The sequence below is a fragment of the Symphalangus syndactylus genome, chromosome 7 (genome assembly GCF_028878055.3).
Source record: "Symphalangus syndactylus isolate Jambi chromosome 7, NHGRI_mSymSyn1-v2.1_pri, whole genome shotgun sequence".
Lineage (NCBI taxonomy): Eukaryota > Metazoa > Chordata > Mammalia > Primates > Hylobatidae > Symphalangus > Symphalangus syndactylus.
In genome coordinates, this window is record NC_072429.2 from 7,097,641 (window position 1) to 7,113,041 (window position 15,401).

Consider the following 15,401-nt stretch of genomic DNA (forward strand, 5'->3'; position numbering starts at 1 on the left):
TGTCTGCCAGCAGGGGGTGGCAGGTGGGGGTTGGGGAGGAGAGATGTGGTCCCTTTGGCTGAGACCACTGGGGGCCTGGGTAGGCTTTGCCAGGATGTGCTGTGGTACTGTTGGGCTCCTGCCTCAGTTTCCCTTCTACCCTCTGGGAGTCCTTCCTGGGGGCTTTCTCCTACTCCTTCACTCCTCCAGCCTCAGGGCCTGGACCTGTGGGCCCAGCTCTGCCTCCCTGGGTTCCTACTCTTGGCAAAGATCCTCGCCAGCCCCATTTCATGCAGGACCCCCTAAAGGATCCCAGAAGCAGCAGAAGGTGCCCTGGTCACGGAGGCCTAGGTTTGAACCCACCTGCTATGGTCTGAGTGTGTCCCCCCACAAATTTCCATGTTGAAACGTAATTGTTGAATGGTATATACTGAAACGTAATTGTTGAATGATGTAGATTGAAACATAATTGTTGAATGGTGTAGATTGAAACGTAATTGTTGAATGGTATATATTGAAACGTAATTGTTGAATGGTATATACTGAAACGTAATTGTTGAATGGTATATACTGAAACGTAATTGTTGAATGGTATAGATTGAAACGTAATTGTTGAATGGTATATACTGAAACATAATTGTTGAATGGTATAGATTGAAACGTAATTGTTGAATGGTATATACTGAAACGTAATTGTTGAATGGTATAGATTGAAATGTAATTGTTGAATGGTATATACTGAAACATAATTGTTGAATGGTATAGATTGAAACGTAATTGTTGAATGGTATATACTGAAACGTAATTGTTGAATGGTATAGATTGAAACGTAATTGTTGAATGGTATATACTGAAACATAATTGTTGAATGGTGTAGATTGAAATGTAATTGTTGAATGGTATATACTGAAACGTAATTGTTGAATGGTATAGATTGAAACGTAATTGCCTGTGTGATCATATTGAGAGGTGGAGCCTTTAATGGGTAGTACCCTAAAAAATGGAATTAGTGCCCCTATAAAAGAAAGAGGTATGAGGGAGCTGTTGTCCTTCCCCCACGTGAAGATGCAGCAAGGAGGTACCCTCTGTGGAGCAGAGAGCAGCTTGCTCTTGGACTTCTCCGCCTCTAGAACTGTGAGGCATACATTTCTACTACTTATAAATTACCCAGCCTCAGGGATTTTGTTATAGCAGCAGGAACAGACTAAGACACACTCCTTCCTCTCTGGGAGACTCTTACACTCCTAGGATTGCTCTGGGCCTCAGACACCAGAGGGGGCTCTTAACGCCAGAGCTGGACAAGGCAGGCGTCCAGTATGCCTTGACTTTCTTCCCTTCTTGGGGACCCGACATGTCTCTCGCTTTCAGAAATGATAGCAGGGGTCCTGGTCCTCTTCTGCTGGGCGGCGCTGTCTGGGGCTGGGGCCTGCAGAAGGGTGCGCTTTTGTCCTGCCTGTTTCCAGTTTCCTTAGGGCCTTACTGCCCAGGGTCCTGCCACCAATGGTGCCCCAAACTGCCAAGCCCCATAAGCCTGTCCAGGAAGAGTCCTACAGACTCATCTATGAAAGCCTCATGAATGTGAGGGGTCACCTTGGTTTATTAATTTTGAATAAGCTAACTCAGGCACTGCTGTTGCCAGTTCAAGGCCTTCCAGTCCCACACCGGCATCCTAATTGGTGCATTTCTGCTTTACGTGCAGTGGATGTCACTAAGCGTGGGATGGAGTGCGGACTCTTGGAATAGCTAATTAGTGCCCCTGCAGAGGAAATATCTACCCGGGTCCTTTGGCCAGGAAGTTGTTTAGTTGTTTGTTTTAAAATCCAGACAGTGTTCAAAAGTGCCCATCTGGCTAAATAATACATAGTAAAATGACCACTGCTCTCTGTGACGGTTTAAACACCTGCACAGTGCCATTGGCTGAGTACCTGTGGCCTCAGGTAATTCCCACAGCAGCTGCCATCAATTTACAGAGGGGGAAACTGAGGCTCAGGGACGCAAGGGGACATCCCAGGGCCACGCAGCCAGTGTGGGCCATGAGCTCAGCCTGCCGTCTGGGGTTTGTGCGGTTGACAGTCTGGGCTATTTTTGAGCGTGGACTGTGCTCACTCTCTCTCTTTGTGGGCCTCTCTCTGCTCACAGCCTCCCATCTGCCCATCACGTGGACCACCCAACAAACACGTGCTGAGCAGCCGTGGGTTTCAGGCCTGAGCTGGTCTCAGCCAGGGGCGCCTCTCTGTTAACCCCCAGGCCTTCTCTGTCCAGCCTGGGTCCACTCTCAGAGGCCGCCACTGCCCCGAGCAGCACCCTGGATCCCGCCATTGCTTCCCTCTGCTGTCCCGGGGTTCGGGCTCCCCTCTGTCCCAGCCATTGTCGAGTGATTCACAGGTGTGTGGCTGCTGGCTGAGGGAGGCAAGGCAGAGAGCTCCCGTGTGCTTGATGCACCCCTGCTTCCCTCCCGTGTGCTTGATGCACCCCTGCTTCGCTCCCGTGTGCTTGATGCACCCCTGCTTCGCTCCCGTGTGCTTGATGCACCCCTGCTTCCCTCCCGTGTGCTTGATGCACCCCTGCTTCCCTCCCGTGTGCTTGATGCACCCCTGCTTCCCTCCCGTGTGCTTGATGCACCCCTGCTTCCCTCCCGTGTGCTTGATGCACCCCTGCTTCGCTCCCGTGTGCTTGATGCACCCCTGCTTCGCTCCCGTGTGCTTGATGCACCCCTGCTTCCTGACGCCAAATCTCAGTCCCCAGAGGGGACTCTCCAGGAACGGGATCGTGCTGCAGGGGGACAAGGAGGCTCATCAGAGGCAGGCTGGCCACAGGCACCCAGCAGTGAGAGCAGCCCTGCCCTGTGGTGAGGTCTGAGGGGAGCCTCACCGACGCCAGCCTCAGGCAGCACACCCAGCTCCACATTTTGGGGTGAAGTCGGGTCCTGGGAGCCCTCAGGCTCTTTGGATATTGTTACCCTGGTGTTACTCAGAAATGCTACAGCTAGGTCGTGCTTTGAAATACAGAATTTTTATTGAGTGCTTCCTATCAAGCACGGTGTGCCAAGTTCTCCTTAAACTTTATCTTGTGAGAATAGAGATTGATAAACAGAGAAATACCTGTTTTAAAAGATGAATCAAGTTGATTGCCCGCCAGCTTGACCAACCAAGGCAAAAAAAGAGGAAGCACAAATGATCAACATCAGGAGGGAGAAAGGGCCGTCGCTGCAGATTCTCCCCAGGTGGCGAGGATAGCAAGGGATTTCTATGAAGAACCTCGTACCAATACATTTGATATACTTCAGAGAAAATGAACAAACACCCCGAAAGACATAACTTACCAAGACTGACATAAGAAGAAATACAAAACCTGAACAATACTCTTTCTTTTTCTTTTTTTTTTTTTCTGAGACAGAGTCTCACTGTTGCCCAGGCTGGAGTGCAATGGTGTGATCTCACTGCAACCTCCTCCTCCTGGGTTCAAGCAATTCTCCTGCCTCAGCCTCCTGAGTAGCTGGTATTACAGTCTTCTGCTACCACACCTGGCTAATTTTTTATATTTTTGGTAGAGATGGGGTTTCACCATGTTGGCCAGGCTGGTCTTGAACTCATGACCTCAAGTGATCCACCTGCCTTGGCCTCCCAAAGTGCTGGGATTACAGGTGTGAGCCACTGTGCCCGGCCCTGAACAATACTATTTCTGTTAAATAAGTTGAATTTATCATTAATAGGCTTCCCAAACAGAACATACCAGGCCGAGGAAGCATCCCTAGTGAGTTCTATTGAATAGTTAAGGAAGAAATGTTTTTAAATGAATTTTTAAAAGCTCTACACGACAAAAAAAATGGTAAATATGCAAAGTGATAGGTCAATGTAGCTTGACTTAGCCATTGCACAGTGTCTGCATACATCAAAACATCACATTGTACACCATAGATACAATTTTTATTTGTTAATCCTACCTTAATAATAAATAAGTGTTTTTAATAATATTCCAGATAGTGGGGACCTGGACGGGAAGGATCTGTGGGCAGGGAGGATGCACGGGTGATTGCGACATGCCACTGCCTCACCCGGCGGCCGGCCTGCAGGTATCTGTTTGTTGTGCTTTTTGACACGTGTGTACGCTACAGGTAAGCTTTTCACGTAGCAAATGTTACATAGCACAGTCATTTTCACAGTCATGTTGTAAGGAGTTCCCGTGTCGTCTTCTCACGCACCTCCTGTTGGTCTGCACTCTGCAGACGCCCTTCTCAGTTTGGAGACCACTAAGTTAGGCCCCTGGGCCTCAGGACACCTCCCTGCAAGGTCTCCCTCAAGGTGTCCCTGAGCTCATGTCTGTGTGAGGGCTGCGGTGGGAGTCAGCTCCAGGGACGCTGGCGGGAGGGCGCGATGCCCCAGCTGCTCTCCAAGGTCAGACAGGAGTCAGACCACATGTGTGTTTGGAGAAGGAGAGGAGAGAGGAGCCAAGGTCAAGGCCCCAGCTTGAGAGGCCCTGCGACTCCAGGCTGTTCTCTGCAGCAGGCACTGGGCCCCACCCTGGTCACCATCCTGCAGGCAGAGGGGAAGCATGGCGTCAGTACAGGAGGGTGCTGGGCCTTCCTCACCAGCCATTTCCCGGTTTCCCTGTCAACCTTCAGCAGACCTGAAGCACAAGAGAGGCAGGTGGAGGAGCCAGGAGAAGCCGCAGCTCTGAGCTGCAGCAGGTCACTCAGTACGCTCCACCGCCCTGGCCACCGCCACTGCACGTGGGCTGGGGAGAGAGGGCTGGCTGGGAATCCTCGGAGAAGGTCAGTGAGGCTCCGGAGCGCTGTAGGGAGATGGTCTCCTGTGACGCCTAACTTTCCAGGACTGGAGTGTCTGACGGTAGTGCCCATCAGTCACCTGGGAAGTGGCAGTGTCCTGACCACAGTGGGCTTTTCTCCAGCTTAGCACTTCCAACCAGCGGGCTGTGCTGACAAGCCCCTTGAGAATAAAAAATGGTACAATCAGTGATTTTTGTGAATGTGCGCAAGGCGGATTGTGAAACGGATTTGAAAAGAGTGAGGTGAGGGTGTGACAGCTGCTCCCGGGGCTTGAGCATAGCCCTGTAGTTTGTGCAGATGCTTCCGCATGGGTGCAGCCAAATTGTATTAGCACTTTGGATGATGAAAAGGACCTTAAGTATCTGCATGTCACCGTTCTTGAAATGTTTGCCGGGGAAAATGTACTTCTATTTTGCAAACAGCGAGTATAAGAAAGAGGAACAAATTAGGTTATTGCGCTCTAACAAATTTCATGAGCAGAGCCGTTGACAGATGCACATTTCATATAATGAACACGATCCGTGGTGTTGCCACTCACCTTAATGAGGAGAGAGAGGAGCGCCAAGCCCGCGCGTTCGGCTGCCCTCCCCACCCAGCCCACACAGGGAGGAAGGCCCAGGGGTCCTGCTCTCTGCAAGCAGGGAGGACACCCCAAGGCCACACCGCATCCAGGCCCAGTGGACTTTCAGGGAGAAAGAATCTCTTTTTTATTTTTTTTTTCAACCTTTTCATACAGAAAACAAACAAACAAACAAACAAAAAAACACCATACAGAATAGGAAGAATGTGAATCACTACACACCTATCTCCCAGCTCCCAGGGCTGCAATGCCTGGCCCGTCTTCCTTGATTGCCACCCCAACCCTATTAGGTGCTTACAGCAAATCTGAGACACAGTGCGGATTCCTCCCGGACTGATGGGGACTTTGCGTAACCTTCATGCCAGTTGACACATCTCATAAAATTAATAATAATTTCTTAGTATCATCTAATGGCCAGTCTGTAATCTGATGCCCCCATTACTTCAAAAATATCTTTTTACAGTTGGTTTGTTCAAGTCTGGAAAGATCCACATCTCACATGTCGCATTCAATTTTTATATCTCTTAAGTCTCTTTTATTCTCTAACAGTTCTTTTTGTTTGGTTGGTTGGTTTTTATTTGTTTTTTGGCCTTCACTCTGTTGGTTTGTTAGGGGATGGGAACACTTGTCCTGTTGAGTCCCCTGGTCCTGGCTGGGCTCTTCGTATCCTTAGGATGTCACCATGCATGTCCCTCCCTGACTTTCCGCCCAGGGTAGTCAGATCTGTAGCAGCTCTGTCCTGTCAAAATACCATGAGGGCCCCTGGCCTAATTTGAAATTTTCTAGTAGCCACGTTAAAAAAGGTGAAATTAACATTAAGAAGATATTTTAGGCTGGGCACGGTGGCTCATGCCTGTAATCCCAGCACTTTGGGAGGCTGAGGCGGGCGCACGAGGTCAGGAGATCGAGACCATCCTGGCTAACACAGTGAAACCCTGTCTCTACTAAAAATACCAAAAATTAGGTGGGCATGGTGGCGGGTGCCTGTAGTCCCAGCTACTCGGGAGGCTGAGGCAGGAGAATGGCGTGAACCCGGGAGGCGGAGCTTGCAGTGAGCCAAGATTGCGCCACTGCACCCCAGCCTGGGCGACAGAGCGAGACTCCATCTCAAAAAAATAATAAATAAATAAAGCCACTGTGAACATTTATAAGCAAGTCTTTGTGTGGACATGTGTTTCATTTTTCTTGGATAAATACCTACAGAATGGTCAGGTTAAATGGTAGGTTCACATTTAATGTTTTAAGAAACTGCCAAGTTCTATTCCAATGTGGTTGAACCAATACATTTTCTCTAGCAGTGTATGGCAATTCCAGTTGCTTTCCATCCATGCTGCATCTGGTATTGTCAGTCTTTAAATTTTAGCTGTTCTAACAGGCATACAGGAGTATCCCATTGTGATTTCAATTTTCATTTCCCAGATGACTAATGATATGAGGCATCATTTCTTATGCCTATTTGCCACCTGTAAATCTTTGATGAACTGTCAGTTCAGATATTTTGCACATTTTTAATTGGGTTCATTTTCTTATTGTTTTCTGAGGGTTCTTTTCATCAAATAGGTAATCTATAAATTTTCCACCCAATACCTGGCTGCCATTTTATTCTCAATGGTGTCCTTTGAAGAGCACAAGTTCTTAATTTCAATTAAGTCCCTTCGTCAATTTTTAAAATCATGTTTTGGTGTTTAAGGAATTTTTACCTAACTCCAATTTATAGATTGTCTCCTACATTTTCTTCTAGGAACTTTATAGTTGTAGGTTTTACTGTTGTTTCTGTAATTTTTTAAATTTTTATTATTATTATTATTTTTGAGAGAGGGTCTAGCTCTGTCACCTAGGCTGGGGGGCAGTGGTGCGATCACAGCTCACTGCAGCCTTGCTCGAGCAATTCTCCTACTACAGCCCCCGAAGTAGCTGGGGCCACAGGCATGTACCACCGTGCCTGACTAATTATTATTATTATTATTTTTTATTATTATTATTATTATTATTATTATTATTATTGAGACGGAGTCTCACTCTGTCGCCCAGGCTGGAGTGCGGTGGCGTGATCTCAGCTCACTGCAAGCTCCACTTCCCAGGTTCATGCCATTCTCCTGCTTCAGCCTCCCGAGTAGCTGGGACTACAGGCACCCACCACCATGCCTGGCTAATTTTTTGTATTTTTAGTAGAGATGGGGTTTCACCATGTTGGCCAGGCTGGTCTCAAACTTTTGACCTCAGGTGATCAACCTGCCTTGGCCTCCCAAAGTGCTGGGATTACGGGCAAGAGCCACCAGGCATGAGCCACCAGGCACGGCCGAAATAACCACCTTTCTCCACTGAATTGCATTTGCATCTTCTTTAAAATTCCTTTGACCATATATATTTGTGACTCTACTTCTAGTTGTATTCAGTTGATCTTTGCCAATCTTGATATCATTACTCCATTCTCTTGATTTTGTAGCTTTAAACAAGTCTTGAAGACAGTTAGCATAAGCACTTCAACTTTGTTCTACTTTTTCAAAATAGTTGTGGCTCTTCCAGTTCTTGGCATTTTGAAATAAATTTTAGAATCATCTTATCAATTTGTAAAGTCTATAGCTCCATTTGGGAAAATTGACATCTTAATAATACTGAGTTTTCTAACCCACAGACACTTACTTACGTGTTTAATTTCTCTCAGCCATATTTTGCAGTTTTCCATCTACAGCTCTTGTACATCTTTGCTCAGATTGAGCCTTGAGCATTTGATTTTTTATGTAGTGTAAATAGTATTTCTAAATTTCCATTTCCAACATTTTGTTGCTGATAGGTAGAAATACAATTGATGCTTACGTATTGATCTCATATCTTGGAATCTTGCTGGAATCATTTATTGATTATAGTGCTCTTGGTACAGATTCCGTAGCATTTCCTACATAGATGATCACATTATTCGTAGATAAAAACAGTTTTATTCCTTCCTTTTCAAATCTGGATGCCTTTTGTTTCTTTCTTTTTTTTTTTTTTTTGTCTTATTATACTAGACTGAACCTCCTGTACAATGTTGAATAGAAGTATTGAAAGTGGATTGCTGGGTGTTCGTGGACATAAAGACGGCAACAGTAGACACAGGGGACTACTAGAGGGGAGGGAAAGAGGAAGACAAGGGTTGAAAAACTATTGGGTACTGTGCTTAGTACCTGGGGGACAGGATCATTCGTACCCCAAGCCTCAGCATCATGCCATATACCCATGTAACAAACCTGCACATGTACCCTCTGAATCTAAAATAAATGTTGAAATTATAAAAGAAAAAAAGAAAGTGGATCACCTTGCCTTTTCCTGATCTTAGGGAGAAAGTTTTCCAGTTTTCACTGTTAAGTATGATGTAAGCTGCAGGTTTCTCACAGATGCCTTTTATCCAGTTGGGGAACTTCTCTTCTATTATTAGTTGGTTGAGAGTTTTTATTGGGAATGGATTTTGGATTTTGTCATTGCTCTCTCGCATCTATGAGATGATTATGTTGTTTTTCCTTTAGTCTTTTAATATGATAAATTACAAAGGTTCTGTAACTGCCACCTCTGTTTAGTTATAAAACATTTTCATCACCCCCAAAGAACATTTCATACTCATTAAGCAGTTACTCACTACTACCCTCTCCTGCCATGACAACCAGCAGCCTGTGTTCTTTCTCTGTATATATACCTATTCTGGATATTTCATATAAATGGAATCCTGTGGCATGTGGCCTTTCATGTTAAGTGGCTTTCACATAACATAATGTTTCTGAGGTTCATTTATGTGGTGACATGTATCTGTACTTGATTCCTTTTTATGGCTGAATATATTCCATTGTATGTCTGTATCACAGTTATTTATCCATGCATCTGTTGATGGACATGTGGGTTGTTTTCCCCTTTTGGCTAGTGAAGATAGTCCTGCTGTGAACACTCATGTATAAGTATTTGTTCGAGGATCTGTTTTCAATTATTTGGGGCATGTAACTGGGAGTGGAATTGCTGGGTCATTTGGTAATGCCATAGTTGACTTTTTGAGGAACTGTCAAACTGTCCTTTCACATTCCCACCAGCAACACACAAGGTTTCCAGTTTCTCCACATCCTTGTCAACACTTATTACTTTCTGTTTTGTTGATTATGGCCATCCTAGTGGGTGTAAAGTGGTATTTGATTGTCTTGTGATTTGCATTTTCCTAATAATGTGGAATATCTTTTTATATTCTTCTTGGCCATTTGTATATCTCTTGGAAAAATGTCTATTCAAGTATTTTGCCTGCTTCTTAAAAAATTGGGTTATTTGTATTTTCTTTGTTAAGTTATAGGAGTTATTTATATGTTCAGAATACTAGACTCTTACAGATATATAAATTTGTGAATATCTTTCCATTTATTTAGATTTTCTTTAATTTCTCTTAAATAATATTTTATAGTTTTCAGTGTGCCAGTCTTTCTCCTTTTGGTTAAATTTTTCTCCCATTTTGTAGTTTGTCTTTTCAATTTCTTTGTAATGTCCTGTGATGCACACAGGTTTTTAATTTTGATGAAGACTAGTTTATCTGTTTTTTCTTTTGTTTCTTACACTTTTGGGGTTGCATCTAATAATCCATTGCCAAATCCATGTTTCTCCGCAGGTTTTCTCCTGAGAGTTTTATAGTTTCAGCTCATATATATAGGTCTCTGATCCATTTTGAATTAATAATTACATATGGTAAGAGGTAGGGGTCCAATTTGATTTTTTTGCATGTGGATATCCAGTTGTCCCAGCACCATAGAGACTGTTTTTTTCCCTCATTGAATTAATGATGTTGGCTCCCTTTTCAAAAATCAACTGGCTAGTACCACACTGTTTTCATTACTGTAGCTTTGTAGTAAGTTTTGAAATCGGGAAGTGTGAGTCCTTCAACTTTGTTCTTTTTCAAGATTGTTTTGGCTATTTAGGGACCTTTGCAATTCCATATGTATTTTAAGATGGGTGGGTTTTTTGTTTTGTTTGTTTGTTTGAGACTGAGTCTTGCTCTGTCACCCAGGCTGGAGTGCAGTGGCATGATCTTGGCTCGCTGCAACCTCCACCTTCTGCCTCAGCCTCCCGAGTAGCTGGGATTACAGGCATGTGCCACCGCACACAGCTAGTTTTTGTATATTTAGTAGAGATGAGGTTTCACTATGTTGGCCAGGCTGGTCTTGAACTCCTAACCTCAACTGATCCAGCCCGCCTCGGCCTCCCAAAGTCCTGGGATTACAGGCGTGAGCCACCGCGCCTGGCCAGGATGGGTATTTTGATTTCTGAAAAAAAAAAGGCTACTGGAATTTTGCTAGAGATTGCATTGAATCTGTAAATCACTTTGGCTGGTATTGCCATCTTTACCATATTAAATCTTAGAACCCATGAACACAAATGTATTTCCATTTATTTAGACTTTATCTTAAATAATATTTTATAGTTTTCAGTCTGCAGATCTTTCTCCTCTTGGTTAAATTTATTCCTAGGTGTGTTATTCTTTTGGATGCTACTATAAATGTAATTGTTTTCTTAATTCATTTTTCAGAGCATTAACAGATGATGTATAGAAATACAGCTAATATTTGTTTGTTGATCTTGTATCCTGCGACTTTGCTGAATTTGTTTTTTAGCTCTAATAGTTTCTTTGTGGATTCTGTAGGATTTTGTATATATGGGATCATGCCACCTGTGAATAGAGATCATTTTACTACTTCTTTTTAATTTCAAAGCCATTTACTTCTTTTTCTTGCCTAACTGCTCTAGTTAGAACATCTAGTACGATGTTGAATAGCAGTGGTAAAAGCGAGCATTCTTGTCTTTTTTTTTTTTTTTTTTTCTGTGGAGATAGGGCCTGGCTCTGTCACCCAGGCTGGAATGCAGTGGTGTGATCTTGGCTCACTGCAACCTCGACCTCCCGGGCTCAATCAGTCTGCCCATCTAGCCTCCCAAGTAGCTGGCACCACAGGTGTGTGCCACCATGCCTGGCTAGTTTTTGTATTTTTTGGAGAGACAGGGTTATGCCATGTTGCGTAGGCTGGTCTTGAACTACTGGACTCAAGTTATCTGCCTGCCGTAGCCTCCCAAAGTGCTGTGTTTACAGGTATGAACCACCATGCTTGGCCTTGTCTTGTTCCTTATGAGAAGGTTTTTAACTCCAGTTTAAATTTCTTTGATAGATATAGTCATTCAGGTTATCTATTTTTTGTGAAATTTGGTAGTTTGTATCGTTTGAATAATTTTTGCATGTCATCTAAATTTTCAACTGATTGGCATAAACTTGTCCATGATATTTTCTTATTATCCTTTTTATTTATTTATTTATTTTTTAAATTTATTTATTTAAGATGGAGTTTTGCTCTTGTCACCTATGCTGGAGTGCAATGGCACAATCTTGGCTCATTGCAACCTCCACCTCCCGGGTAAAGGCGATTCTCCTGCCTCAGCCTCCTGAGTAGCTGGGATTACAGGCACATGCCACCATGCCTGGCTAATTTTTATATTTTTAGTAGAGATGGAATTTCACCATGTTGGCCAGGCTTGTCTGAAACTCCTGACCTCAGGTGATCTGCCCACCTCAGCCTCCCAAAGTGCTGGGATTACAGGCGTGAACCACTGTACCTGGCCTCTTTTTTTTTTTTTTTAGATGGAGTCTCACTCTGTTGCCCAGGCTGGAGTTCAGTGGCTTGATCTCGGCTCACTGCAAGCTCCGCCTCCTGGGTTCATGCCATTCTCCTGCCTCAGCCTCCCAAGTAGCTGGGACTACAGGCGCCTGCCACCACGCCCGGCTAAATTTTTTGTATTTTTAGTAGAAACGGGGTTTCACTGTGTTAGCTAAGATGGTCTCGATCTCCTGACCTCGTGATCCACCTTCCTCAGCCTCCCAAAGTGCTGGGATTACAGGCATGAGCCACCACGCCCCGCCTGGCCTCCTTTTAATATCTTAAGAACTTTAGTAATATTACCTGTCTCATTTGTGATATTGGTAATTTTTATATTCTTTTTTCCTGATTAGTCGGCCTAGAGGTTTATTAAATTTTTTTATCTTCTCGGAGAACCAGCTTTTAGTTTTATTGTTTTACTCCATTGGTTTTCTTGTATACCCCATTGATCACTGCTCTGAATATTATAATTTCCTTTCTTCTGCTTACTTTGGGTTCCATTTGCTTTTCTTGTTTTCGTTTCTTAAGGTGGAAGCTAAGGTCATATGACTTGAGATCTATCTTTTTTCGAATATAGGCATTTCACTACTATAAATTTTCCTGTAAGTACTGCTTTAGCTGTATCCCACATATTTTGATAGGTTGTGTTTGCATTTTTATTCAGATCAAAATACTTTTTAGCTCCCTTTATTATTTTTTCCTTTCATCCATACATTATTTGGTAGTGTATTATTATTTAGTTTCCAAATATTTGGGGACTTTTCTTGTTAATGATATCTAATTTAATTCCTTTGTGGTCAAAGAACATATTTTCTATGACTTGAATCCATTTATTTTAATTTACTGAGACATGTTTTTGTGGTCCCAAATATGATCTATCTTATTAAATATACATTTAAAATGCATATAAGTTCCACTGTTGTTGTGTGAAGGGTTTTATAAACAGCAATCAGGTTATGTTGTTTGGTAACGTTTAAGTGTTCTGTATCCTTCATGATTTTCTGTCTGCTTGTTTTATCCATTATTGAGAAACAGATGACAAAAATCTCCACTACAATTGTGGATTTGTTTATTCTTGCAGTTCTATCAGTTCTTGCTTCATGTATTCTAAAGCTCTGTTATTAGGTGAATACATGCTTAAGATGGTTATATCATCTTTATGGATGACCCTTTGTCATTATGGAATGGCCTTCTTTACTATCCTATTATTTGATCTGAAATCTATTCCTATAATAATATAGATAAAATAATTATAATATAGACATACCAGCTCTCTTTCCTTTTTTCATCCTTTCACTTTTAATCTATTTATGTCTCTGTATTTAAACTTGGGTTCTTGTGGTTCTTGCTTTCATATCCAATCTGAAAATCTCTGCCTTTTATGTTATTTTATTTATTTATTTAATTTTTTGAGATGGAGTCTTGCTCTGTCACTCAGGCTGAGTGCAATGGCACAATCTCAGCTCACTGCATCCTCTGCCTCCTGAGTTCAAGCGATTCTTCTGCCTCAGCCTCCCAAGTAGCTGGGATTATAGGCACCCACCACCATGCCTTGCTAATATTTGTATTTTTTTTAGTAGAGACAGGGTTTCACCATGTTGGTCAGTCTGGTCTCGAGCTCCTGACCTCAGGTGATCCACCTGCCTCAGCCTCCCAAAGTGCTGGGATTACAGGTATGAGCCACTGCATCCAGCCCAAATCTCTGCCTTTTAATTGGATTGTTTAGAACATTTACATTTAATGTGATTATATTGTTGGATTTAAATTAACCACCTTCTATTTATTTATTTATGTATATTTATTTATTTATTTCAAGATAGAGTCTCTCTCTGTTGCCCAGGCTGGAGTGCAGTGATGCGATCTCTGTTCACTGTAACCTTGATCTCCCGGCTTCAAGTGATTCTTGTGCCTCAGCCTCCCGAGTAGCTGGGCATGCGTCACCACACCTGGCTAATTTTTGTATTTTTAGTAAAGATGGAGTTTTACTATGTTGACCAGGCTGGTCTTGAACTCCTGACCTTAAGAGATCTGCCAGCCTCAGCCTCCCAAAGTGCTGGGATTATAGGCATGAGCCACCACGCCCAGCCTGCTATTTATTTATTTGATCTGAAATCTATTCTGAAATCTATTTATTTATTTATTTATTTATTTATTGAGATGGAGTTTTGCTCTTGTTTCCCAGGCTGGAGTGCAGTGGTGCCATCTTGGCTCACTGCAACCTCTACCTCCTGGTTCAAGCAATTCTCCTGCCTCAGTCTCTCGAGTAGTTGAATTACAGGCATATACCACCACACCCGGCTAATTTTGTAATTTTAGTAGAGATGGAATTTCTCCATGTTGGTCAGGCTGGTCTTGTACTCTCGACCTCAGGTGATCCACCTGCCTCGGCCTCCTAAAGTGCTGGGATTACAGGTGTGAGCCACCGCACCTAGCCTTTATTTTTTAATTGTTTCATATGTATCTTTTTTTTTCTGACTTCTTTTGAATTGGGTTTTTTTATGTTTCTAGTTTATGTCCTTTGTTGATTTTTTAAGCTATATCCCTTTGCTATGTTATTTTAGTGCTTAATTTAGGTATCATTCATTGCATTACTTTTCTGTTGCTACCCAAAACATTAAAATGATCTTGGTAATGTAAAACACAAATTTATTATTTTAGAATTTTCATGAGTCAGGTGTTCAGGGAAAGCTTAGTTGGGTTCTCCCCTCAGGGTCTCACAAGTGTGGGGCTGGGGTCTTATCTATGTTTTAGTGTCTTCTTCCAAGCTCATGTGGCTGGTGGCAGAATTTATTTCCTTGCCGCTATAGAATGCATGGTGGCTTGCTTCTTCAAGACCATCGGGAGAGTCTCTGATGCAAGTATCTGACCTTTTTTTAAAAAGCTTATCTGTTTAGGTTACACTCATGCAGCATAATTTCCCTTTTGATGATCTCAAAGTCAACTGATTACAGGCTTTACTTAAACTTGCAAAACTCCCTTCATCTTTGCCAGATAATATCACCTAATCACAGGAGTGACATCCATCATATTCACAGTCCTGCCTATACCTAAGAGGAGAGGGGATTGTATGGGGTGTGTACACCAGGGAGTAGGAATCTGGGGCCATCTTAGAACTCTTCTGACCACCACAGCTTGATCCCAGTCTCCCTCCAGGTGATAGCAAGAGGTGAAGACAGCTGGACTTCCCGGGTCCAGTGGGGACTTGGAGAACTTTTCTGTGTCTAGCTAAAGGATTGTAAAAGCACCAATCAGCACTCTGTAAAAATGCACCAATCAGCGCCCTGTGTCTAGCTAAAGGATTGTAAATGCACCAATCAACAGTCTATAAAATGGACCAATCAGCACTCTGTAAAATGGACCATTTGGCACTCTGTAAAATGGACCAATCAGCAGGACATGGGCGGGGACAAAT

At 43.2% G+C, this 15,401-nt stretch overlaps 1 protein-coding gene across 4 annotated transcripts in view; it reads left to right on the forward strand.

Annotated features, from left to right (window-relative positions):
• The window catches only part of RASGEF1C (RasGEF domain family member 1C), a 109,658-nt gene that overhangs the window by 10,462 nt on the left and 83,795 nt on the right, over positions 1 to 15,401 (forward strand). Inside the window, exon 1 of one of the 4 annotated variants that reach the window (XM_063642493.1) lies at positions 2,087 to 4,051. The exons of 2 other annotated variants lie outside the window; for them this stretch is intronic. In XM_063642493.1, the coding sequence (XP_063498563.1) occupies positions 4,019 to 4,051 (33 nt within the window). In that variant the 5' untranslated portion in view covers positions 2,087 to 4,018. Of the gene's footprint in view, positions 1 to 2,086; positions 4,052 to 4,689; positions 4,751 to 15,401 lie in introns of those variants that run through there. One more of the 4 variants, XM_055284931.2, reaches the window with a different exon arrangement.